At 40.6% G+C, this 25,230-nt stretch overlaps 1 protein-coding gene across 3 annotated transcripts in view; it reads right to left on the bottom strand.

Moving 5' to 3' along the window:
- Positions 1 to 25,230, bottom strand: part of PLCB1 (phospholipase C beta 1) — a 407,361-nt gene that overhangs the window by 5,784 nt on the left and 376,347 nt on the right. The window contains exon 32 of one of the 3 annotated variants that reach the window (XM_087775450.1): positions 18,050 to 18,114. The exons of the other annotated variants lie outside the window; for them this stretch is intronic. Coding sequence (XP_087631576.1) covers positions 18,076 to 18,114 — 39 coding nt within the window. The 3' untranslated portion in view covers positions 18,050 to 18,075. The remainder of the gene's footprint in view (positions 1 to 18,049; positions 18,115 to 25,230) is intronic. 3 annotated transcript variants of the gene reach the window in all.

The following is a 25,230-nucleotide window of genomic DNA, read 5'->3' as shown; positions in this document are numbered from 1 at the left end:
CTGCATTTCCCCACCTCATTGTCGTACATGGAAGTACTGAATATGTAAGTTTTGGGCACCTCAGGTATAGAAAGAGGTGTGCAAAATCAAAAGTCAGAGAAAGTCTCCTCGCTCTCAACTTCCTTCAGAACCTTGATTTGCTTAATTAGGTTTAAGAGCAATGGAAATATTTGAAATCCCTGAGAAACTGAGTGTTATCTGAACCCAGTGCAACCATAAGCATGTTGTTAGATAGCAATTGTGTCTAATACTCATCTCCTAAAGTGCCTCCAGTGGATAATCCCCCCTAAGTCAAGCATTTAATAGAAATGGCATGAATCTGGAGCTACCTCTCTCTTTTCAGTGTCTCCAGAGACAATCTATATAGATATCTAATCATGAGAAGGTTGAAGTTAGTTGCAAAGGAGCAGCCAGTAGACAAGGAGGGTTGATTAAAACTGCAACAGTGTGTAAAAATTAGTTTTCTTTTTGATTTCAAAGGCACTGTCAGTCCTTCTCCTTGCTCGGTTTTAGACGAGCACCTCAGAGCCCCTTCCCTGAGCCCCAAGCTATCACACAGGACCCCAGCTCCAACGAAGAGCACAACGGGTGGCCCTGGGTGCAACGCAGCCATCCCACTGCCAGACCCAACCCCTTCCTGAAGGCTTCCTCAGTGAGTCTGGGGCTTGCAAACCACGACAGTCTCGTAGTGCATTGGCCATGCTTCTTAGACCACCAGCCCCAGGCACAACACTGGCAAATACCTGTGGGTCAAGGTTAAAGAAACAAGTTGCCTGCTTAAAACCAGCTGGCTCAAAAAACCCAGCTGTTTTTCTTTTAAAAGCCTCATTATCCTTCTATTAGACAATTATAACCATATTCTGTGGCTTTATAGGGACATTACAGTTCATTCGCTAATGGACAGCTGCCCTCCTATTAGTAGCAATAGTCATGTATGTCTTTTATTTGGCTTGCTGACGGCACGACAAAGTGCCATGGGTATGTGTGTGGGGGTGTGTGTGTGTGTGCGCGCGCGTGTGTGTGTGTGTGTAAAAACCTCTCTGCACAACCAGCACCCCACCAGTCTCCAGCCCTGTGTGGCCTTGCTGTTCAGTTTGCTGTCCCCTTGGGTCGCTTCCCATCACAAGTCCACCTACCACAATTTCTCTGCTCTCTAGCTGCTAAACAAGGTGACCTATACTTGCTTTTAGGATTTTGGAGCCAGACAAGGGGGGGGAAATGAGACTGATGATTAGACAGGCAGATCATTATCTGGACCACTGTTCCCATTAACACATAACAACCTTCTCCCTTCTGTTATCTCACTATCTCTCACAGATCCTCTGTCCTCTCCTTAACCCCCAACCAAAACCACTTGCTAATGTCACCTCCATGCAGCTTTAGTATCCCACAAGGGCTTGGAAACATTATTTCTCGTTCAGGTAAATCACACTCCCATGTATTTTACTTATATGCAATGAGTTAATACTTTAAAATTTGGAGCCATCGTTATGTGTTTGGAGCGGGGTCCTTGGGGACATGAGATGAATGCATTAGTCACTCTTGATGGCTGTGGCCAGAAGCTCTAACTCTTGAATGTATGCTTCTATCTACCTACCCTTTAGTTTTTACCAAACAGTGCTACTTAAAAACATCAGCTGATACATCAGCTTTACAAAATGGTTAAGTATCAGTATTATTATCCCCAAATAAAAGATGGAAGGAGAGAAATTAAGCTTAGGTAAGGATCAAAGCTTGGGAGGTGCCATCCTCAGCTCCCTCTGGTTTGAAAGGGCTCTCCTCCACTCTGTTTATATGATTGCTTATCAAAACTAGACATATACCAGCACAGGCTTGGAACAGGCTGTGGACCACTGGGCCACCAAGCTGTCCTGCTCAAAATAACAGTAGATATGGTGAGGCTTTCATTGCGACTGTCCTGCCTCTGCTAGCTACACCCCACAAGGGTTTCCACAGGGAAGCCGTGCCTGAGGGGCCCCTTTGACTTCAGCCAGCCCTTAGGCAGCGTGGGTGACCCTCGTGCCTGAGCCAAACACCACCATATCCTTTGAGCCTCAGCTACAACCAACACAGCCTCTAGGCTTAGGGATGGAAAATGAGCAGGGCTTTACATGACTAAGCCTGTGCCTTAGGGAGCAGAGCTCCTGGCGGCCAGCCAGCTGCCCAGCTGATCGGCTCGCATTCCCTTGCAATGCAAAGGGCTCTTCAGCGTCCTTGGCTACAACTGCTTTCCAAAAAGGGTCATCATTCAGAGAAAGGCCTCGGCAACTCTTCCTTGGAATGTGGGAGGTGAAAATGAATATGGTCATTCAGCTGAAAGCAAGGAAAATGCACTCAGGAAAGGAAACGGATGGTATTATTAAAACTATTTATAGCAATTATACCTACTGAAATAACATAGCATAACACAGTGTTAAAACGGTGACCATAGCATTAAAAACGGTAACTGTGATCAATGAAGAATTACAAAAGCAGAAATTGTGGTTTCAGACTATCCTGATCAAGCCCCTGTAGACTTCTGCATACTTGCAATGTGATCTAATGAACTTCTGTTTCTACCAAGAACAAAAATAAAACGATCACATGAAAACCGCAACGTGCTGCCAACACAAGTTACCAGGAGGGCTGAAGTTCACATAGAGTGTTTAGGTTACAAAAAATTAGAAAATTAAAAAATAAAATAAATGTCCTAAACCCTTTAATCCTTAATTATTCCACATTTACGGTGTTTCATATTATCTTGTTCCTGAGTTTAGGCTTTGAATACTGAACTCCTCTCCCTTCTCACTATCTGAAATACACCTCATCCCTCTTTCCTGCTACAGAATCTTATTTGTTTTCATTGCAAGATTGTTTTACGATAACTGTGGAAAAGCAAGCAAGCTGGGCTAATGAGGTATAAGAACCTAATAATGAGCTGCCAGAAGTTTCAGATGTAGAGCAAAGTTAAGAAAAGCTTTGCAGTAGCTCAAGGCATGGGAAGTGGGTATCTGCACAAACAGAAATGGCATGTGCATCTAGGACCTCAGGTGTAAGGAGCAAAGACCTTACTGCATGCATTAAAAACAACCAGCGGACTAAAACGTGGCCCTATCACACACGTAGCAAATTTGGGAATGCATCTGTGGGCTGGTGCTGTTGCCAGCATCTTGTGAAAGTCTACTGCAAGTACTGTAGAACCCTACAGCCAGCCTCCATGGCTTGAAGACAAGAGGCGGATACGCAGCTGGCCGATCTGCAGCACCACTTCCATCTGACCTCCTTCCCCTCACTTTGGCAGCCCAAGGGAAAGGGAAATTTTGGGGGAAGCCATGTCCAACCCATCTCCCTTCCTGCCACAGCAACACCTTTGAAGCTCTTAATGCGAACGCTGCTGCTCCTTCCCGTTGTACCTTAAAAGTGGTGTTTCAGAAGTTAGTAACGGAAGTGTTTTCCAAACAATTTTCCCTTCTCTTCCTTCCCCATACAGCTCGAGATGCCACATGCTTGGTCTGCACAGCGGTGTGACCTCGTAGCATCATTCTCCTGATGTAAGATCCCATGCCAGAGGCAGGTAGTTATCTGATGCAGAACCAACCCACTTCCACATGGACTGGGGGTCATTCCAGCTCACATGTTTTTTTTTAAATATATTTTCAATTCAAAAATAATGGAAGGGTCACCACTTAAAAAGCATCTCAAGAATTAATCTTCAAGTAAAAATGTTTTGGTAAAGTTATGTATGTAACACAACTGGTCACACATTTTGGTGAAAAAAAACCCACCAAAATGCAATTTTTTTGAATCAAAAACATTCCTTACGGACGTATTTGTTTTGATTAAGTTCTTCCACTAAAAATTTGATATGACTCAAGATAAACTTTTTTAAGTCTGAGATTTTCCATTCCACTTGCAATTTTTCTGTAAGGCCCATTTTTTGAGTTTTGTGTTTCTTTTATCCCTCCTTTTAAATCGTATTTTGCATTATTCATAAATACTTTGTTTTCCTGATCACACTTGTTTTTGCTCTGAATGATGAAGTGAATTATGAATGAAAAATACTCAGAATATCCCAGCTCAACAGTCCAGGCAAAAATGCCCTCTGAGGACTAAACAGTTTGGTATCTCCAACAATGTCTGACATTTCCATCAGCAAACTCTTTATTCTCAAGTTTTTAAAAAGATTTTAACAATTTTTGAGTTCTGAATCCAAATGTGAAAAATTTGTAAGTTGCGTTATTTCCCCTTGAGGCAGAGAGCAGCAAAATATCAAAATAATTAATTTTTTTGGGGTATTTGGCTATTGTATTTCTTCACCAGTTGAAGTGTGATATTAATTTGTACCCATAATTACCACAGCACTACCCACATGCAGTATAATATTTAATTCCATGTAAACAGTACCTGTTCTTTTTGTTTTACTGATGAGAAGCTCAAGTGCATTCATTTCTTCTGTGCAATTTCAGCAGAATGTATTTTGACAAGAGGCAATAACTGGTTACTACATGATTCATAACAAGAGGGGGACCGCAACCTTTGCAGGATATTTCTGTTCAGTAAAGCTCCCGTTTTCCTTTTCACATGTCATTGGAACTGTTTATTTTCTTAACACCAGTGACACTGATCTCTTCACTGGTCAGTGAAAGCATATTGCAACAGAAATACTGGTCTGAGATTGTGGCCCCTTTCTCATTCCTCCTCTGTTTCTCTGAATCTGCTAAAGGTCCAAATACTGATTTTTTTTCCTGCAAATGTTTGACCTATGTGCCTAAAGATTATTTTGAATAGAGGATTTGGGGCTTTTAAGACTGCATCAGACAACAAATATGCATAATGTCAGTGACCTCAATTTAGCTTCCAAAATAGCACATAGAGGACTCCCAGATTAAGGGTACAGAGAGCAAGCAAGCTGCTGTTCTGCTGCTTTTCATTTTCAGAGCTTACTTAATTAGAAAGCCATTCTGGAGGGATAGAGCATTAAAAGACATATAAGTAGCAAGAATTGTTAAAAGCAGATGGAGGCTCAATAACAGGGAGAGTGAAACTGAGGAACAGAGCTCAGGGATCAAGTGATTTATAGGCAGCAATTTTTGTTTAATTGGAAACAGAAGGAGTTTCTTATTAAGGACCATGTTATTCCCTCCACTAAGCAGATTTCTGCTGGGAAGGCAAAGGAGTAACCACTGCTTAGTTGTCCTCGTGCCTCATGGCTGCAGTCCCTCTGCAGCACTCGGCGTGCTACGGGGGTTGCAGGAGATGGTGACTTGAGGTGAGGATGATGGGTTTGAGGAGAACCCGGGACTCCTCTGCAGAACCTTTCCAAAAGCGATATACCCACCTCTGCCGTGTGGAAGAATGGCCCAAAGAAAGCAGCTGGGAAACGCAGTTTCTTGGGAAGCTGTTTATCCAGGCCTGGGAAAGGAGTTAACATCTCTACACGTGCAGAGAGCACCTAAATGCTCTCTTTTTCTTTTCCTCCCAGTGACTGCAAGCAAGTGCAAAAAGGAACAGGCCACCTTGTTAATATTTGGGCTTAACATAGCTACTCATAGACAATATAGCTAAGCATGAAATGAAACTGTTCGGGTAGCTGAGGTTTGATCTCATAAGATGCTGCAGTGTGCAATCATTAAAGAAAACCTAAGGGCGCTCAGTATCAGAGACAGGGCAGGGAACGGCATTGCGCTAGGTAAACGACAGCCGGTGCGGGAAATGTCTTTACGCTGACTGGAAAGCTCCCGTTAATGATTCCTGTCCTCAGACAAGGACATCTCAGTCTCTGCATGCCCATCACTGCATTTTCAAATAATGGTTACTCTTCAGACCAACACAGACAGGAGAGACACCAGCTCCAGGACTTCCTCTCCACTCCACACCCTTTTTCTCCCAGATGAAGCTCCCCTAGTTCTTCACACAAGATCTAACCCACCAAGCCGCTATTCCCACCCTGCAGGGTCTCCATGCTATTCCTGAGACCAGGGGCGCTTGCTCAGGAGTAGCTGTATTTTTGATGCCTTCCCATGTCAACAGGTTGCACAGTCCAGATGCTCTCCTTCAGAAATTGTCCCAAGATGGGCTTGAAAAAATCACCGTAACACCTGAAGCACGTCACAGGCCAAGGAGTCTAGAAGCTGCATACTGAGTTATCTTCCCTTATTCCCCCTTCGACTTCCCCTGACTGTTATCTTCCATGTTTCAGCTTTGCGTTTCTTCCTGTTAAAGCAAAGGTGATTTGCTATGCCTCCCTAAGGTACAAGTCCCCATATAAATGAGTCCTTTAATATCTGCTGTCTCAAGGCATTAGACTGTAACCTTGGGGCCTTCATCAATCTGTGTCTCCACCTTTATTAACTGCAACCTCAATTAAACCAATGGGACTGTGAAAAAACCTGGGACCTGGGCTCCTAGATGTTAACACTCTCGTAAAGAAACTCGTATCTTATTTCTGTATAGTAAACCAACATCTATTCCAATAGCTAATTAAAAAATAAATGCTTGAGTGATGAGATGCCCATGAGTGTTGCCCAGGTTATATGTGTATTATATATACATATGCCTGTACGGTACCTGCTGAAAACTTTTGAGTTAGAGAAGCTCCTTACAGCAAAAGCCTAAACTGGTGATCTTTTCCTACCAGTAGTTGTATTGTTATTAGTAACTTCAGTTGTCTTGCATTTTCTTTAAAGAGGGAGCTTGTACTGAATTCTATGGGAGGATATTCTTCACAATAACTTTGTTTCCTATTTCTTCATCAGTACAGCAGTTTATTCTCATGCAAAGCCCTGCTCTGTGCCTTGTAGGCTGTATACTTGGAAGCACTCTTCTTTCTGATGACTGTTTTGTGTAATTGTTTCCTTTTGTGGATAAAATGCTTTCTTAAACTGTCAAGTGTTTGTTTGATGACTCTATAAATACGTGACCTATGCATCTCATGATGCATATGAATAAAGATAATTTGAGCTGGTATGAATGGGAAAAAAATCGCCTCTCCATCAGCATGTATAACATTTTAAGGCTAGATTCTGCTCTGTTTCATTATCACTGGAATAAGCCATCTTCACTGTAAGCAAAAGAGAATCTGCTCAGTTTCAATGCAATAAATCCAGAGAAACTCTGATGTCTGATCTATCATCAGATACTGCCCTTAGTTTATAGGGGTGGATCCAGGATAAGTAACTCCAGTGACGTAGCTCAAATAGAGCTTCTTAATTATTCCTTCTATGAAGTGCTGTCCATATTTTGGGTACTGTCTTCAAAACAAACAACAACAACAAAAAAATCAGTGCATCCATTACCTTCTAACAAGTGATTTTTTCCACTTCCACGATGCCTCCAAGGCATCCTGTAAACAGGCAGCTGACTGTCCAACAGCACAGGCCTTGGAAGAGTAGCAGTATTGTAATTCTCAGCTCAAGAGGTCATAACAGTCCCTTGGAAACTCCTTTTAAATGACATCTTGAGGTTATAACAGCAACAATATATTCCAGAAATATTTCAAATCCCGGGTGGACCGGAGAACGCGGGACTCTGCGAGCTGTGCAGCACCACAGCAGCCGAGAAGGATGTCTCCAGGGGGCCCTGGAATCCGCGGGGCCACTTTATGTGTAGTGTGTTTTGCCTAGAAGTGGTGCTGTCCCACAGAGCGAGAGATTCTGGCTATTTTTGAAAGAGGAGAGGACAAGAAAAGAAAGCTTCAGGTGCTTAAGGCCTCCTGTGTGAGGGCTCAGGAGCTGATGAAGAACAGATCTGAAAACAATGTGGTGAAACCCACACCACAGCTTTTGGATCCTTGCCTAAACTGAACTCTGAATACAGTTTAACAAAGTCTTTTTCAGTCTCTCACATCCACCTTGCTAATAGATAATTATTGCGTGGCCTGTTTCTGACTCTTGGCAGGACACCTCTAACAGGTCCCCATCAGTATCGCAGCAAATTCCCTCCGAGCACAGAGATTTCTTCTCAAATACGACAATGAAAAGGAAATAAATAATCTATTTCTCTGTCTCTCTCTAGTGGCATCACTGCGCTACTCAGTGGAAAAGGAACAGAGTCATCCTATGATTAAGTCTGGCACCTCCTTTCACTGCGATATCCTGCTCTGCCCTTCCTACTCAGCCCAGACTCTCAAGCCTGTTCAGAGTAATAAGAGCTCCTAACACACACTGAGGTCTGTGTATCTTGAGACGGCATGTTTCTTAAGGTACATGCTCACTATAATTTCCATGTCATTGATAATTGTCAGGGAACTGCATAGAGGTTTAGAAGTAAGCCATCATTAGTTCAAAAAACAATCACACTGATAAAGCCTGATGCTGCACTTTGAAGTTTGCCTTGCACTGACTGCACCTTTTCACATCAGAAAGCCTCTGCAGGCTGGAGCCTCACTGAAAAGTCTGCTTGGAAAATTACTGAGCAGTCAGTCCTTCTGTTAATATCCTGTTAAAAATGAATGTTTTTAGACTAGAAAGCAAGCACTCTCTGAATAAAGATCAAAGCCTTAGAAGTTTCTTTGAAAATCTTTTCAAGTAGTTGCAGCTCTGTAATCCCTTGTAACAACGAAGGCTATTCCAACATATTTCCTAACTCATTAACAACATGAATCTGGCTTCCTATTTACTATTAGCAGAGATGTGCATTGACTCTCTCCAAATGATGAGCCAATTTAGTGACCGACCTGTTATTTTCTAACATAACAAGCTAATGAAAAAAATCTATTCAGAACCTGGCAGAAGTTTAACGGTGGAGACAGAGCTACTGTCCCTCATTTTCCATCTTCCAGAAATGATGGATCAGTATTTTGGCCTTTGTACTTCCAAGTTTCAGGAAAGTTTTGAGGCTGAGTTTAACGATGACAAAAAGCTGGGACTCGATTCAAATGTATATATTCATGTATATGTTCATTATTATATAATGAACATCAAATGGAGATGTATCATTGCTACCAAGGATACAGAGTCCGATACCGTTTATGGCTGCTCTGGGTTTATATATTACTATTATCTTAACATCTCTCTATTTCCACCATTATTTCATCCATATACCCACCACTTCTCGTTCTTTCGAGCTGTATTACACAACACACTTTTTTTTTTTTTTTTTTTTTTGACTTGAGGAGCAAAATTAGTGTGGAATTTTAACTGCAACTCTTAAAAACTTTATAGCTTAATGTAAGAGCGGCACTGCCCAGAGGTTCAACCTAATTAAAAATAGCCTCAAGGTTTTTACTTCCCAATACTACAACGAACTTAAAAGGAAAAAACCCTCCTCTTCTCGTCTGTACTGCTATTACTTAGATTAAGTAGTACTATGCAATGGGAGGTTAATGGAGCCATCCTCATGATTAAGTTCAAAGAATTAATATTTCAGTTCAGTTGGTTTTTATTTAAACATTTTTTTCAAAGGTCATATTAACGCTGACTACTGCAAACTCGTGCAACTCTCTAATTACCCATCAAGTTTAAATGAACCATGCAGAAAACTTTATTTCAATGATGTTCAGTAAGCATCCTGCAATGCAAAAACTGACATATAAAGTAACTGCATAAAGCTAGATAAACAAGAGAAAGCCTGTACCCCTGCTGCACAGAGTTGCTTGAACTCATGCCTGTTAAAGGGCATACCCAAAGTTCACTTAAGTCTACAAGACAGTGATTGACTTTGATGGGCTTTGGATCTACAATACCGGCAACCATATAAGTACAGGCACAAGCTAACCAGGTCAAAGGAAAGAACCCCTGGCACAAACTGGCATGAAGTGCACGCTCCTTCCCAAACAGCGATCTGAAGCTAATCTGACTCACAAAGGAGCAGTGCAAATGCTGCGTTTCAGAGGTTCAGGATTTTCAACTGTCCTGTCTTAGCAATTTACGGAAGCTGCAAGGCATGAAAGGGTGTAGGAAACAGGACCAGGTTGCTGCTTCAAATCCAAGCCTCCTTCAACAGACAGGTAGAGATAACAAATTCCCGCAGAGGAGGTCAGATGCCGTTCTCGTGTCCAGGCCTGCCCACCTTTCTCTGTGTACAACCTGATGCGGGTTTCTGTTGAGCACCTGAGCTCCATGAAGAAGGGAAACCTCTGAAGGTGTTTTGCTCTCTTAATGCTTATTATGGGTGAAGGACTAACACCCTGAGCATGCTGCAGCCCCACCAGCCTGCACAGATCCTGAGGTCAGGTCTTCTCAAGTGTGATGGAATATCTTCAGTGAGTTATGGTGACAAAAAATGTGTGTGTCATAGCGCTTGCGTGTTTCAGTCTGTGCTATGGTATGCCTTTCATTTTCCGTGCAGCCGGACATCTTAAAGTCCTCTTGAACAGATCTCTTAATGATATTGCCAATAGCACAGTTGGGTTTTGCGGTCAGACCTTCCTGTTGATAGGAAAAGAAATAGGCAAATTCCCTAGAGCCAGCAGAGACAGGAAAATAAGGGATACTACAACTTACAACCACTTCAGTTCCTTTGGAACCTCCCTTCCCCACCGATCTCAAGTGGGCCACAGCACGCAGAGGTCACACTGGGGCCTCATCCACATCTCCAGCCTACAGGAAGAGTGAGCTTTTCCATTAACATCAGTGTGTGCTGGATTTGGTCCCTGCCTCCTCTCCTTCTGAAGTTAATACAGTTCATCCAAGTTCAGTTCACCAGAGGGTGAAGCCTGAACTGAGATGAATCTCATGGAACTTCACTAAGTCCTTTGCTTTTTTTTCCACTGAGAGGCATGCCGTCAAAATGTATAACATGATCTCCTTAGAGCTCTGATTTGTTTTTAATCTGATTTCATTTATGTGTATCACTTTTGGTAGCTTCTATCTTGGAAAAGTTTTGTACCATGCAAAACCTTATTTAAGAAAAAAAAAATTGGCAGTAGAGCAAAACTTCTTTCCATTATAAGAACTTATCTTTTTAATACTCTATCAGTGTTTTATTATTACTTTGGTACTTGACATCTTCCAAAAGCATTAAAAAGTTCTTGAGAGGTCTTACAACTTTACAGCGTATTCTGTGATGCCAAATATGATCACAATCTAGTTGAAGATAAGTTTAATGAACACTAGAGTCATAGAATCATAGAATCGTTTAGGTTGGAAAAGACCTTTAAGATCATCAAGCCCAACCGTCAACCTAGCACTGCCAAGTCCAAGAAAAATAAATGCCTTTCATAAGTGATGAAGTTCTTTGAGGAAGGAAAAGAATACTTTAAAAACATTGGTTGCTTGGTTTAAAGCTCTATTTAAAATATGTGTAGAGTACACATTTTTGTTGAGGATAACAGAAATTTATCTTGAATTTTGGGAGTATTCTGAATGATGGTAGGCAAATATCAGAAATGAACGAGATTATTACCTTGCAAAAAAACCTTTTAGAACAATGACTATAAAATACCATCTTTTCCTCATCTCATGTAATTGTATTTAACACTACAGAAATACAGACAAGCATTAGATTTAGCGATGGTGAGTGACTGATTAAGTCATCTGCTACTCTATAGATCAGCAAAAAGATTATTCTGAGTTAGTTACAGAAGTTATTCCTAAAAATTTCTTATCACTTATGTTATTTAAACTTTCTTACATATCAATTAGTTTGAAATAATAAGTCTTTAGGCTATCCATTAATTGCAGCACTGTAGACAGGATCTGTATTTAAAATTATGCAATGAAAATTAAGCCGAAGCACCAAGCTGTCTTGGCTAACAAAAAAGGTTTCCTCAGCCCTTCGGATAAAGGAGGAGAGATAATGGGGGCACTGAATTCACAGGAGAACTCCTTCTCAGTTTACTATTCTCTCTTGTCACATGTTAACACAGACTACCGAAGCCGCAAGCCTTTATCCATGTGTTTAATTTGCAGTGTTGCATTTTCAGTGCATTCATTTTCTGATCATACGGTATGACTGTTTTCAGACAAAAGAGAAAAGAACTCCAGTGATTAATGCAACGGAAGGACAGCAACATATATAACCTGAAGGATAGCTGATTATGAAGATTCTGCAACGGGATCATTTACAAATGCAAGGTAAATGTGGATGGGAAATTTAAATAGTTTAGGTACTCTTTTAGAAGTTAGAGGGAGGCTGGTTGCAGAGGAACGTCTGGTCTATACATCAGGAGAAGACACCATTTCTAGTTTCTCTCTCCTGCTGTTATGGCTCTAGGCTCTCAAAGAAGGCTTCAACCCACTCTTTTAAGTCTTGCTGTCTTTGCAGAACAGATCTTAGGACAACTGAATTTCTCTTGTCTGGTCATATTTTGCTTCACTGATACACTGAAACTACAACTTGGCATTTGTACCATTATAGCTGGTTCGTGCTGACATCTGCCAGAGGCACACAGCATGGACTGCCACATCAGTCACAGCTGCTGCCTGCAGCCGCTGTCCTCAGCGGCAGCGATGATGGGAAGTGGGATTATTTTAGAAAGTGCAGCCATTAATTGCTAGGTGTTTTTTCCCCAAATCCTCTATGCCTGCAGCATGAATGAGGAGTCAAAGGTAACTATTTTCAGCAGATTCAAACAAATCTTGGGAATGGTGTCTTCCTGCCATAGAAATTAGAAGAAAAGCAGCTGAAATATTCTATGTTGAAAAGCTTCCCGGCAGAGGTAATCATACCTGAGGGTGATGCTTCTTTAAAGTCAGACAAACTGCAGCGGCTCACTATCTGTCAGTCTTCTCTGCATGCTAAACCAGCAGTTACAGAGCTGTTCCACCTTATGGTCTCCTGTACCCTACTCTGAATTGTACTTTTAAATAAGAAAAGGGAGAGCATTGGGCAGTCAACTTTCTGGGTGTAATACAGCTCTTCTTGTCCTCAGACAACAGCGGTTTACACTTCTGTGCACAAAAAAAAGATAACCCCTTTAACATTCAGCCTAGCCACTGTGAGATTTCCTAATGTCAGTATCCTGCACTCGATATGTGACTCTCTTAAAAGACACTAAAAAATGTGCTCTATTATATGCATGTTTAATAAAAAAATGCTCTTACTAGTATTCATAAATGGTTATAGGAGGGAAACAAGGATGAATACTGAGTCAATCCTCTTATGACATGTCTGTGTGCTTGTGGATGCATATACTCACAAATCAGGGGCAAAAAGGGCAGGCATCTGATTATTTTTAAGTAAATCAAAATAATGACTTCACTGGCATAAACACAGATTTTGTATAAAAATTCATGTTACTGAAATATTCATACAAAAGACACAGTTTGTTCAGGGAGAACAGGTACCAAAAGGGTCTTTGGTGAGATCTTTGGTTTTTTTCTGATCTCCAGCATATTGTAAGAGAAGGACCTGCTGAAAGTCTCTGGGTAATGACAGACTTGGACACGAAAATGGCCATTGTCGTGGTGGGCACCTATAACAGGTGATCACACTAGGAAGATTGTGTGGCGAAGCTTTTTTACTTGCCCAGAAAACTTTTCAAAAAGGAATACAGCAGGGCACAGAATAACTTGTTAGCAGGCAACATTCATATTTACAGTATATAGTCTCTACTTTACTGGTGATTGGACGGGAAAACAGACACCTATTTCACATAAAAGGTCTGGACCTGAGCAGGCTTATTGCTTTTTCACACTGTATCAATTCCTACAGCAGCCAAGAGAAACGGTCTTGGCCTATGTAAAATCCTCAACCATGGTTTATATCACTGAACTAAATCTGCTTATGAGGGAGTAGCAACCATTAAAGGGCAGCTGATATTACAAGAAATTAACCCCAGTCTGAAAAAAAAAAATCACTTAAAAATAAAAAAAAACAAGTAATAATTTTAAAAATTGAATTAATTTTCAACCAATTAGTATTTTCAAGTGTGAGCTGCAGTAGTATCTGCCTGAATACAAATGGGAATGAAGGGTACTCCAGGCCAAGAGGAGATGTTAACACTGACAAGGAATTGGGGAGAAGTTACTGCAGAATTTATTCCATTATGCCATGGAGAGCGTGAGCCCCTGCTCAGAATTACAATGATTCCCCGAGAAAAAGACTGACAGTGAGTTACCGTTCCCAGGAGCTTCTACAATTTCCATGCTACTTAGCATTACAGGCTCGTACATCTATCACACCTCAACTTCAGCAGCATCCAAGCTATGCAGTATATGGTGTATTACTAAAAGAACCGGGAATGATTTAATTGCCACCAAGGCCATCAGTCCTGGCAGGAATTCTGATTCCTGAAACCCAATCTCTGCTTTGAAAAAGGAACCTGCAGAATTTTCAGCAGAAAGGAGCATTTTAAGAGTAGAAATATTACACTGAGATCTCACTGACCTATAGAACACCCTGAAGAACAAAACTCTGATCCAAACCGGTACTTTTAAATATACTAACATAAATAATCTCAAGAAGCACCATAGATAAGCTATTCTATATACTAAGAGTTTCTAGGAATACTAACCTTCAGTATCAGCAGTCTATTAAATAATTTGTCCTATGAGCTCCACACCATATGTTTTATTCAGGCATTAACACTTACTTTGTGAAAATAAAGCTGTCAGAATGTGAGCTACCACATGCAATATCATTCCCACAGGCCATACAGTAATTAAACATGGAGGCTGACATTGTAGAATTCTGGCTTACAAAAATCCAGGTTTAGAAAAAAATGCCAGCTTGATTCTAGACAACAGCTGCATATGGCTGAAGCCCCACTGAAAAACTCTATCATGCACTTAAGTGTTCATTTGTAACACAGCTAAAAGGATGAGGAAAGTGTAGCAGTAGCTTTTAGGTTCTACTTTTTAGAGCTCTCATGAGCCATCCCTACCTGGAAAAGCCATTTTGCACGGAATAAAAAGAGCTGCATGCTCAGAGCAGACTTGTAAGTCTACATTCTTTTTTTCCATCTCAAAAATTCTATCTTAGGTTTTTGCTGTTGACAAATACAACTGTTAACTAACTAAATGGAAGTTCCTCCTATAAATGACTAACATTTAGTCACTAGTGGAATCAGACAGTTCCTGAATGAAGTTGTAAATTTAGGTCACTTCTCTAGATTTCCGCACAGCTGTTATCATGGCTTAGAAGGATTATATGCCTCTCCTGCATAGAAATATTCTCTAAGGTCATTAGTTTTGTTCAGCCCAAAGCCAGCGGTTTCTTACATGCGAGAGCTGAGATGCTCCTTTATGGCCTGCAGAAAAACCTGACTCTTTCCTTCTGTGCAACCTGCCCTCCTCCTATCCAGGTACATCAAAGCATTCAAAATGCCTTACCCTGTGGATGCAGCAGTGAGAGCTTAGGGCAGAAAGGGGCGGAAGAAAAAAAAGCTCCCTCCCATCATTCTCATATTTGTTTTGGAGCAAGGTAAACCTTGGGGCGATGGATTCCTTCACCCCAGTTTGGAGCTCCCTGCATACTTGGTGTAATCCATTTTGTTTCCCAATTTCCCTGCACAGGTAGGGTACACCGAATGGTAATTCCACCATGCGTAGCTTCCCGCAATACCAGTCCCTTTACACAGCCTATGAGGCTGAACTCCTGAGAGTAAGACAAAGGAAAGGAAAGAATAACTCCAGTGGCGTCATAAGCGGTTACATGACATCACAGGAAGTTCTTCTCTGAGATCTCATTTCCTTCTCACTATGCAGGAGCAATTGGATGGCCTAGGTCCCCAACATCCTCCCAAGATATCCTAATTTGACCCAGGCAGGTGATATGAGGTTGACCTCATATTGTTCAAAATTTAAGTGATGTATGACAAGAATAGAGTTAAAACGAGTACTTTAGGTTTTTCAAATGTTCGCCGAGTTGTTTCAAGGCAGCTCAGCTCTATTCTTACCTCCTGCTTTTCAGGAAAAGACGACAGAACATCCCTCAGGAGGAGAAATCAATATTCTTGTGACACTTAAACGCAAACAACAAAGAAATCCCAGTTCCCTAGTGAGCAATTGCCAATTTAATTTTGCCATCTTCAGTAAGTCACTCTTTTGAATACTGTCAAGGTGCCAACATATTCATTATGGGCTCTACTTTCTTTTGTCACAACTACTTTGCTCAGGAAACGTACACTTTTAGTTGCCATGCCTGTGTCCAAGAGGAAAACAACATGCATGAAATCAAAGCCCCACCTAGCAGTTTTAATCTCTAACGTTACCACAATGAGAGAACTAAACAATATTTAGAACTGTGTTATTTTTAACAAGTGTTTGAAAAAATTATCACTTATTTTGCAACAATAAAAACATTAAAATAAACCATAAGCATGTAATGGTATATATAGATACATGAAGAATATGTCGGTGTCCATGTGGGCAGAGACAGGTGATTCACAGCAAAAAAGCCTGACAAATCAAGTTATAGTCACACTTTATAAATCAAACTTACTTAGCATTTGCCTTTCAGTAAAGTATAGAAGTCACTCTGTATTGTGCAAGGCGCAGATCAAACATACAGAGTTGGTTCCTTCTTTCTTGCCAGTACGTGTCCATAGAAGTATACACGATAAGTGTTTAAAAAACAAACAAACAAAAAACCCTAGACAGACTGATAAAACAACCGGGGGGGAAAGCACAAGGAACCACCGCACTGATGCTGGCCAGGGAGCAGAACAGCGCTCACAGCAAATGAGCTGCTGAAGGTGCATCGCCACTAACACTGGTACCGGCCCCACACAGGCTGGAAGAGGAGCAGTCCCCAAAACTGAGCCTTGGTTGTCATTAGGAAGGACTATGAATTACAAAACAACTGTTAAGACCTTGTGCGGTGTGGTGAAAAGCCACAGAAGGATGTTCCATAGCAAGGAGGAGCTGCAGCTCTCTTGAGAAGGCTCCTTTTACTCCTGCACACGTGTGTGAGTTGAGCCCGAGGACACTGAAGAGCAAACACTGCCTGCCTGGCAATTAACCAAAATCCTTTGCCTCCAGGTAACTGCAGCAGAAAGGCAGGGTTTGTTACCAAATACAGGCCTCACTGAGAAGCCACAGCAGTTCTCTCCTCAAAGACAAGCAAAGGATACCAAAGCATTCCAGAAGAAAGCAGTAGAAGGTGAAATATTAAATACAAATACAAAGCAAGCAGGATTCACTGATTCAGTGACAAAGGTGTGTGGCTTATTGCTACCCCCTTGACAGTGAAAGCTCAAGACCTCCTGGCATGACTGTGTTTACAGGAGGGAGGTTTCAGGAAGTTTGCTTATACCTAATCATGTCTCCTGATAGCAGACATACCCCTGAAACAATACTTCATTCTATCAGCGTGTTCTAACCATCAGCCCTTCCACGAGCAACAAAAAAAACCTCTTGTACTTTAATCTACTTTCATTTTTCTTCCAGGCTTTGCCTGCCTTTCCCCAGTTGTATTCTGTTCCCTTCCTCCTCCCTGAAAACCTCACTCTCTTACCTCCAAATCTTCCCCTTTAGGCTTCACTAATCCTGTTTTACTGATTCACATTCATAAATTCTTTCTCTTTGTCCCTGAATTTTTCCTCCTGCTCTGATGCCCTGGTTAATCCTTTCTTTATCCCATATTCTGGTGTCCCAGATGATAAATCCTTAATTTATCTGCTAGGTAAGCTTAATCTTCAGAGCTACCCAGAATTCCTACCTTCCACACCTTTCCCCATCTCGCACCTCTGCATTCAGATGCTCTCAATTCCTACCCCCACATCCTCCCCTCCCCGCATCAATCTTCTTTACCTCTTCAGAGAGACATTTCATAGGGCCTGTTTTTCTGATCTGAGAGTACTGCAGCTACTGTGAGCAGAGAACAGAGGATATCCTGATGACCCAAAGGGCTGTGGAAAGAAAGCTTGTATAATCATGCTGTTACACACAGCCCCTGACCGCTGCACTGAGGTGGGGCAAAAGCAGCAATAAATAAAACAGGCAGGGAGACAATGGGGTGGGGTATGATTTGAAGGAGCCACAAATTGCTTTCACGGCATAAAAAAGGATGTAATGGTCAGTGGCAGCATATGTTATGCAGCTAGCAGATAATAATCAGGGCTATAATTGCTCAAAGATTTCAGAAGAACCACCAGGCAGTAAATTGTGGACGCTCCTAACTTAGTTTTGACATGTAAAATGAAAACAACATTAGCATTACTAGATAAAAAGGGGAATGTTTCACTCACTTTCACTATAGTCTCATATTCCATTTCTACTTCTGTTTTTCCTCTACTTCTTGTTCTTCTATGCTCTTTAAAACAAAACCAAGGATCATTTCAATTTGATGTGATTAACAATTACTCTAAGCTGAAATGACAATTCTGTGCATTACAGTAAAATAACATCTCTTTAATCTACACACTTAATGAAAAACAAAAGATTACTTCATGCTTCTGTGTGCTGGCTCATTAATATTTGACTAGGCACATGTTAGAGAAACCAGTCTATTTATCACAACCTGTCACTCCATTCTGAAAGAGGACAATATTTCAACTGTGTTATGTGGGAGATCCAGGTTTAGTTGAAGCTGCAGCTTATGCACATCGCAAGAAGTGTCACTTTTTTTCTGGGAGGGGGAAAGAAGCACATCTCTGAAGGAAAAAATGAGCATCAGCCATGCCACCTGAAGTATGTGCTTGAAGAAATACCTCTGGCCATTGCAGCAGGAAGGCCTTAGACTGCGATCACGCCTAATCCTATGAACTCGGTGCAGTTTGGATGGAAAACCTTCAAGGACATCACCAAGTGCTTACAAGAGTGGTGCTGCTCCTTCACCAGACAGCCCATTCCCTTTGAGTCAGTCTTGCACGAGTGCCTGAGCAGGGCAAGGCATGGGACACGCTGCTGTTGGAGATGTTACTACTGTTCATTCGCCTTCCTCCTGAGTTGGTGCTTATCTCTGGAGCTGAAACTTCGGTTTGATAGTTCAAAAGAGCGGCAGGATTGTCAGGTTGTCCCATCTGCCTGGAAGACCCTGACGTGCTGCAGGCAGCAACGTGCTACTCGGAGCTGACTCACTGGGATAGCTGTGGTTCATCACGCACCACTCTGAGCACCCCCAACTTCAGCTCTCTCTCTTGAAGAGGTCTAAGGTCTGGATCAGAGAAGTCCTGAAGGTAATCCAGCAGCAACCAAAAAGACCCAAGTTTTTTAGTTTGTGCAGTTACTAGAAGGTGGCTATAAAATTATAGCCAGCAACTGAAAAAATGGGTGACTTTTTGGTTCTTGCTAACTGCAGTCTTTAAACAACGTTGCCATGCCATTTTCAAGTGGCTGCAGTATGTTTCATTCTCTGTTGTGTCAAATTATTGTGGCAACTGTCTTGTTTTCCTCTAAAATAAGTGTTATTTCAGTATTAAGTGATTTACTGCTTCATATGGATAGCAATTGCATGAGTATATTGCTGAACTTGGTTCTGTTTGCAGAAGTGCAATCACAGCTCTTTTATGATACAGTTGGTGCCACTAAAATCTTGACACTTCCCACAACATATACTTTATACTCTATCACGTGTTCAAGACAGTGTTGTGTTTACATTGTCCAGAAGCCAGAGCTGTAATGGCATCCCGTGTGATATGGTGACACTAGGGTGAGAGTCAGCCCTGGAATAATCGCATGCAAGTTCACTGAGGTAAACTGTCTTTTGTCTTAGCTGTCCGGTTTGTTACAAATGAAATTGAAAATGGAAACCTTTAAAAAGAAATAGAAACAAACAATAGCACAAAATGAAATTTCTTATTTAATATTTAAAGATTAAATAGCTTAATAACTGAAGTAGTACTTTTAAAATTTGTTACAAAACATTTCTTCTCAAAGCATTTTCTTAAACTGAATGTAATCATTGAGTCACTTCCATGCAGATTCACAAATGCTTTCTAAGTGAGTCACAATGGCAGGCAAAAAATATAATCAGCTAACACCGTGGCTGGATTGGATTGAAATTCTGTGTAAGGGAACTTATGCCACCTTCTTATTTTGTGTTGCAACAAATGAATGAAACCATTTTATTTATTTTCTCCTTGAACTCTTTCTCACCTTGGTAGCAGCGGGCTGTAAAACTACTGCATTAACACTGACACAAATGGTGTTATAAGATACATGTTGGGTATCAGATGGTCAGGAAATGGGTGCCAGTGACTGTGGTAGCTTGCACCGTTTTGACATGCAAAATGAACCTAAAATATTAGCTGAGGAAGCAGAAGGTGACAGTTTGTAGCAGAAAAAATGTAGCAGCAAGAAGGTGAAATGTAAAGTGAAAAAAGAAAGCTACTTTGTTTTGCGTAGTTCCTTATCACTTCTCCTGATGTACTTCATCTTTCTGTCCCTTTGATCTATACACTTCACTGGTTTTGTGCTCCCACTGACAGACAAATCAGATAAAGTGCCTTACTTAAAATTGGCAATTTTTACAAAATTACATATATGTTTGCAGCACACAAACATTTTGTTAATGTTGGCCTAGTTACTTCAATGAGGCTTGTAACTACTGAAGGCAGGTTCAGATTTGATTAGAAATTCCCTTAAAACCAGTCTTGGAAAACACTACTAAGCATCCTCTTGCTAAATTCCTTAGTTTGTGCAACATTATTACTTTTCCTTACTTTTGGTACCGTTTTTAGCCAGCGTCCCTGTTAAAGTACACACTTTGGTTTGTGAAAATGCGCGTCTACTTTGCGTGCAGGTGACTGTGGGTATGTATTGGCTGGTGCTCACATGCCAGGATTTGGGTGTGCAAAGTAGGCACGCATTTGCAAATGTGCAGATTTTACCTACCTGGAGGATGAACATCAGGCTCGAAAGAAGTAAACGTTTCAAAAAAAGTAACATCCAAAAATGATAACAAAAAACCCTCTACTTCATCAAACGGAGGATTTTCCTTTTGATTGTTTATCAAAACACAGTCCATGGAAAGTAACAGAGATATCTGGATAGCATGAATTCCACAGCGACAGGAAATTATAAGCTTACAAGACAACTATTTAGCTGTAAGTAGGGTACACACCACTCAAAACCTATACTGTTTCTAGAGCTTTTAACAATATAGTCTGTGCACTCGCGCCATTAGGATACTCGCAATCCAAATGACGCCAGCGTAGCAGACGTATATTCTATGTTATGCACACATATTTACCACAGGGTGCTCACTAGTTTTGGAGCTCCAGGCATTGTCTTGCAGCTTAAGAAAGAGAAAGTCAGAGAAACACAGGGATTAAAACAAACACCGTATTTCAAGCTCTTTTCTATTCTGATGGTCGTGACTGTAGTTGTCGTAATTACCTGGTCTTTAAAATCCCCAAGCAGCTTCTTGATTCTAGTGTGAGAAGTATCTTTCTGTATGTACAGATATTGCATTAAGCAGCTTTTTGTGAAACCTCTAATGCATTGATAATACAACACAGAAAATACATATACTTTCCCAAATCATAACTAAGCAGCTGAGTATCTATTGCTTGTATTAGTGCTGAGACAACATTTTAGAGAAGACACACGTGGGAACTGGACTGTAGAACACCACTAATGACAGGGGGAAGTGTTAAAACACTCTCTGCTGTTCAAAGTCAATGTCTACCTAATGCTGGTTTCCCAGCAGTTTTCTGGAGACACCAGACATCAGAAAGTCCAGAAATCAATCCAGTGCAAGTTTAAGCTTTTAAAATATTGAAGTTGAATATATTCTGGTTTATCTGATGATCCTGAATGTGTCCTCACTCGTGCAAAGGGTCACAAAAAAGGCTGCATTTTTTATTTCTGGTTTCTAAGCTGTTGTGAAGAGCTGTGGTGTGTTCTCATTTATTGTGACATTACTATAAAGAACTACTGCCACGATTAGTCCAGATTTATATTCTTGCTAGTGCACAGAACTGGGTCATTCACCACAATAAATTGCGCTGACCTAAGACCTCCAATCAAATGTTGTTAATATGACTGTATTCTTTACAATTATCTTTTACGAACCTTTAAAAATACAATGAAGGAAAATGTATTGTATCAGGGAAAAGAAAAAAGGGCTACTGCTAATCGACAAGGGCTGCCTGACAGCACATCATTGAGTTCTCTTAATAATTCACACCTCTCTCAGTTATTCAGCACCTTACATGTGTTGCTGTTGGCGCTGCCTTTGGCATACACTGACGGTGTTTTCTGAGAGCACAGCAGCACAAAATCACCACATGAAAGAAAGAAGAAAGGATTTTAAAAAGCAGTGTGAGGGGAAATGGAAAAGTTTTAAGCAATGGTGCAACCCAAGTGACTCAAGATTTTTAGAAATGAAACATTCATGCCTAGCTCCTCCTGTTTCTGTACTATATTGCTCTTACCAAAGGTTCAGCTGGCGAAAGGGTACCTCTTCACTGGTGGCAACTGGTGGGACATATTTCTGCTGGAACTCTGGCCAGCTGACTAAGAAGCAAGCAGAGCTCACTGGCCACTAAACTGGAGGAAAAAACCAAGCCATCTAGAAAACAGTATATACTGTTCATTATTTAATCAGTGGACCAAGCAAAATGTCTTGGTCTTTCTGGAAGAAGCTCTGACCTAAATTACTAAGCCATGACTCCTTTTCAAAATTTGTTTCCAGCTGTGTTATGTGTGATAGAGTTCATCTTCAAAATAACGCACCAGATGTGTTTTACATAAAAGTGTTCTCCATATAGGTATCTACAAACAGAAGATTGAATTGCAAAGCCAAGCAACAAAGGAAAAGAAAGGATAGAGGGCATGCTTTCCCACGGGTGTAGTCTACAGCGAGGTTGCACAAACAGACACTAAGGACAAAACCTAGCTCATGGCAACACAGAAACAGTACAAAAAACATTTAAGGTAGCAACTTATAGTCATATTTTGGAAGCTGTGAAATCTTATTATATTCTCATCTTCCTTGGATCAGAAAAGATCCTCCACATCCCTGTCACAAAGACAACACACATGTAGGTTGCTTATTAATTGATCCAAGGCTGACTGTGAAGCAGACAGATGGAGGAAGAAATGCAGGAGGAAGAGAATGGTCCTGGCTTTCATCTCACTAAGTGAAACAGTAAAAGCAATTCAGATTAATTCTACTGCGGGCCAGTGAAAATCACTGGTTTAACAACAACGTGAGTGAAACCCATCACTATGCAATTTGACACTTAAATTACACATAGACAATCCAACTGCAGCAAGAATAATCCTCATATGCACTCCTATTTCTCGTCTTGGGCAAGAAAAGTACATTTTCATTCCTGCTTCCTATTGATTACTTTAGTTATACCCTTTTTAAAAAATCAACTACTATTATGCAACAGCTTCATAAATACCACAAGATTAAGTCAGAATATATATTTTTCAGCTGAAAAAAAACCCCAAACAAAACTCCCAAACCTCAGTACAAGGTCCAGGCAGAATATCACTGAAATTCTGCAGGTACAAAACATTTTATCTATTACCTTTACTGTATGTAGAATAACATTTATTAGCTTGCAAGCTAGAAATGGAATTTATTTCTCAGAAACGTATTTGCATTAACATAATAAATGACTGTTAGATAAAAAAAGTCCAGCCTGGGACTCTTTTATCCAGAGTTCGTGTTCCTCTGGTCAAGCGTGAACAGTTAACGCACTGCAGTGATGAGGCTGACAAGATTCTGTGAATGTCTCAGTGGATGGCTTAAATTGAAAGTCTCAAAGACTTACTCATTTAGGACCTGGGCTTGCTCCACTGAAGTCAATCTGAATTTTGCTATTGATATCAGTCAGAGTACATTAAAAGTTCACTCCTCACTCCATGGATGCATTTGGCAAATTGCCTTAGTCTGAGAGGCAGTCGGGCAACCCCTGTGAATCAACTGCTCATCACAAAGAAGTCAAGATTACTTTAAATATGGAAAGAATGCTAAGGGAGTCGGTATTGCTGTAGCTGATCCAGAACAGCAGGTGGGCGAGGGATTATTTTAGCGTTCATCAGCAGTTATGAAAGAATGCATGGTCAATTAAAGGGAATGAAAGAATCAAAGAGACTTTGATTAGCATTGTGAGTGGGCTAAGCAAAGAAAGGAATCATAGAATTATATTGTATTTTTACTGGGCAGAATGATTTTGTGTTATTATATTCAGTAAGCACTATAATAACTGAAGTGAAGTCAAGAGTTCTTTCACTGGCCATGGTGACATGGCCACCAAGAGCTTTAGGAACTACTAATTTCTTTCTTACATGATAATGAAGCATTTTTAGCTGTCTTATACTGGTCCCATTACTGTAAAGAGTCTGAATACCAAGGCTCCTATACAGAAAACAAGCAGTGTTCACAAAATGTGTTGCATCATAGGAAAGCATGAAGCTGTCAAAGACTTTATGTAAGAATCTGCATTACCGACAAAACTTTTCCTGTCGTTAAAGACTTAGTCTGTCTAGATCACACATTCAAATATTCCTTTGATACAGATTAAGTATCTCAATATTTCATGTTAAGCAATGCTGAATTCTCACTCATCCTTTAAAACTCAAGTGTTACAAAGATGTATAAATATATACACGCATATGTGTAAGAACGTAACAAGGACTGGGAAGGAGGACCTCTGTTCTCTGAGGTGAACCATAAAACTAAGAAAAATCAGCTTAGCTCCATCTTAAAAATAGCTTTCTGTCCACACAATGCATAATTTTAAAATAAGGTATATAGTACCCAACACTGGGACTACTTGTCTGATGCCTAGTTAAGCATCAACTAACCTAGTTAAGTTATTTCTGTAAGAACACAGCCTGCAGCAGTATTCTGCGATGGCTCAGTCTTCCCTCTTTCCTTATAGTAAACAGGTCAAAGAGAGTAAAGCCCAAAAGCTTCTCAGTGAAACATACTCATTGCCCCAATTTAGCAAGCATACCACATTATTTGATTGTTTTAAAGTATAAAGTGTTAATACCTGGTTTTTGTAAATAAATTATTTTGGGGGGATGTAAAGGACAAGTCTTGATGGCGAGACAGAAATTGATTTTCCAAAAATGACACTCAAATTTGGAAGACTGCAAATTAAAAAAAATTCTTCTCCTATCCCAAAATGTCATTCTAAATCACACCAGTACATATCCAAAGTGATACCAATAACATCTCTGAAATTATTATGAGCAAATGCCGGTGACATTGAGATAAGCATCAGGCAAATGGACGTCTCATTGATTCAATGCTTCATACAAATGAAATAGTTTAGTCATCTTATCTGATAAACTGATTTCCTTTGCAATTTTCCGTAAGTCATTTCACTGCTAAGGTCTCAACTCTCCCATCTGCGAAATTGTACGAAATATAAGCTATTAGTTCAAAATTTAATACTATTAGAATCTGAAAGCAATAGCATAGTCTTGTCTTACGGAGCTAGCATGATAGCTTATGCAA

This window comes from Nipponia nippon, unplaced genomic scaffold (assembly GCF_047370975.1).
Source record: "Nipponia nippon isolate SJK-2023a ecotype South Korea unplaced genomic scaffold, ASM4737097v1 scaffold_4, whole genome shotgun sequence".
Classification (NCBI taxonomy): Eukaryota; Metazoa; Chordata; class Aves; order Pelecaniformes; family Threskiornithidae; genus Nipponia; species Nipponia nippon.
Note: the sequence above shows the minus strand (reverse complement) of the source record. Positions and strands in the feature narration are given on the sequence as shown.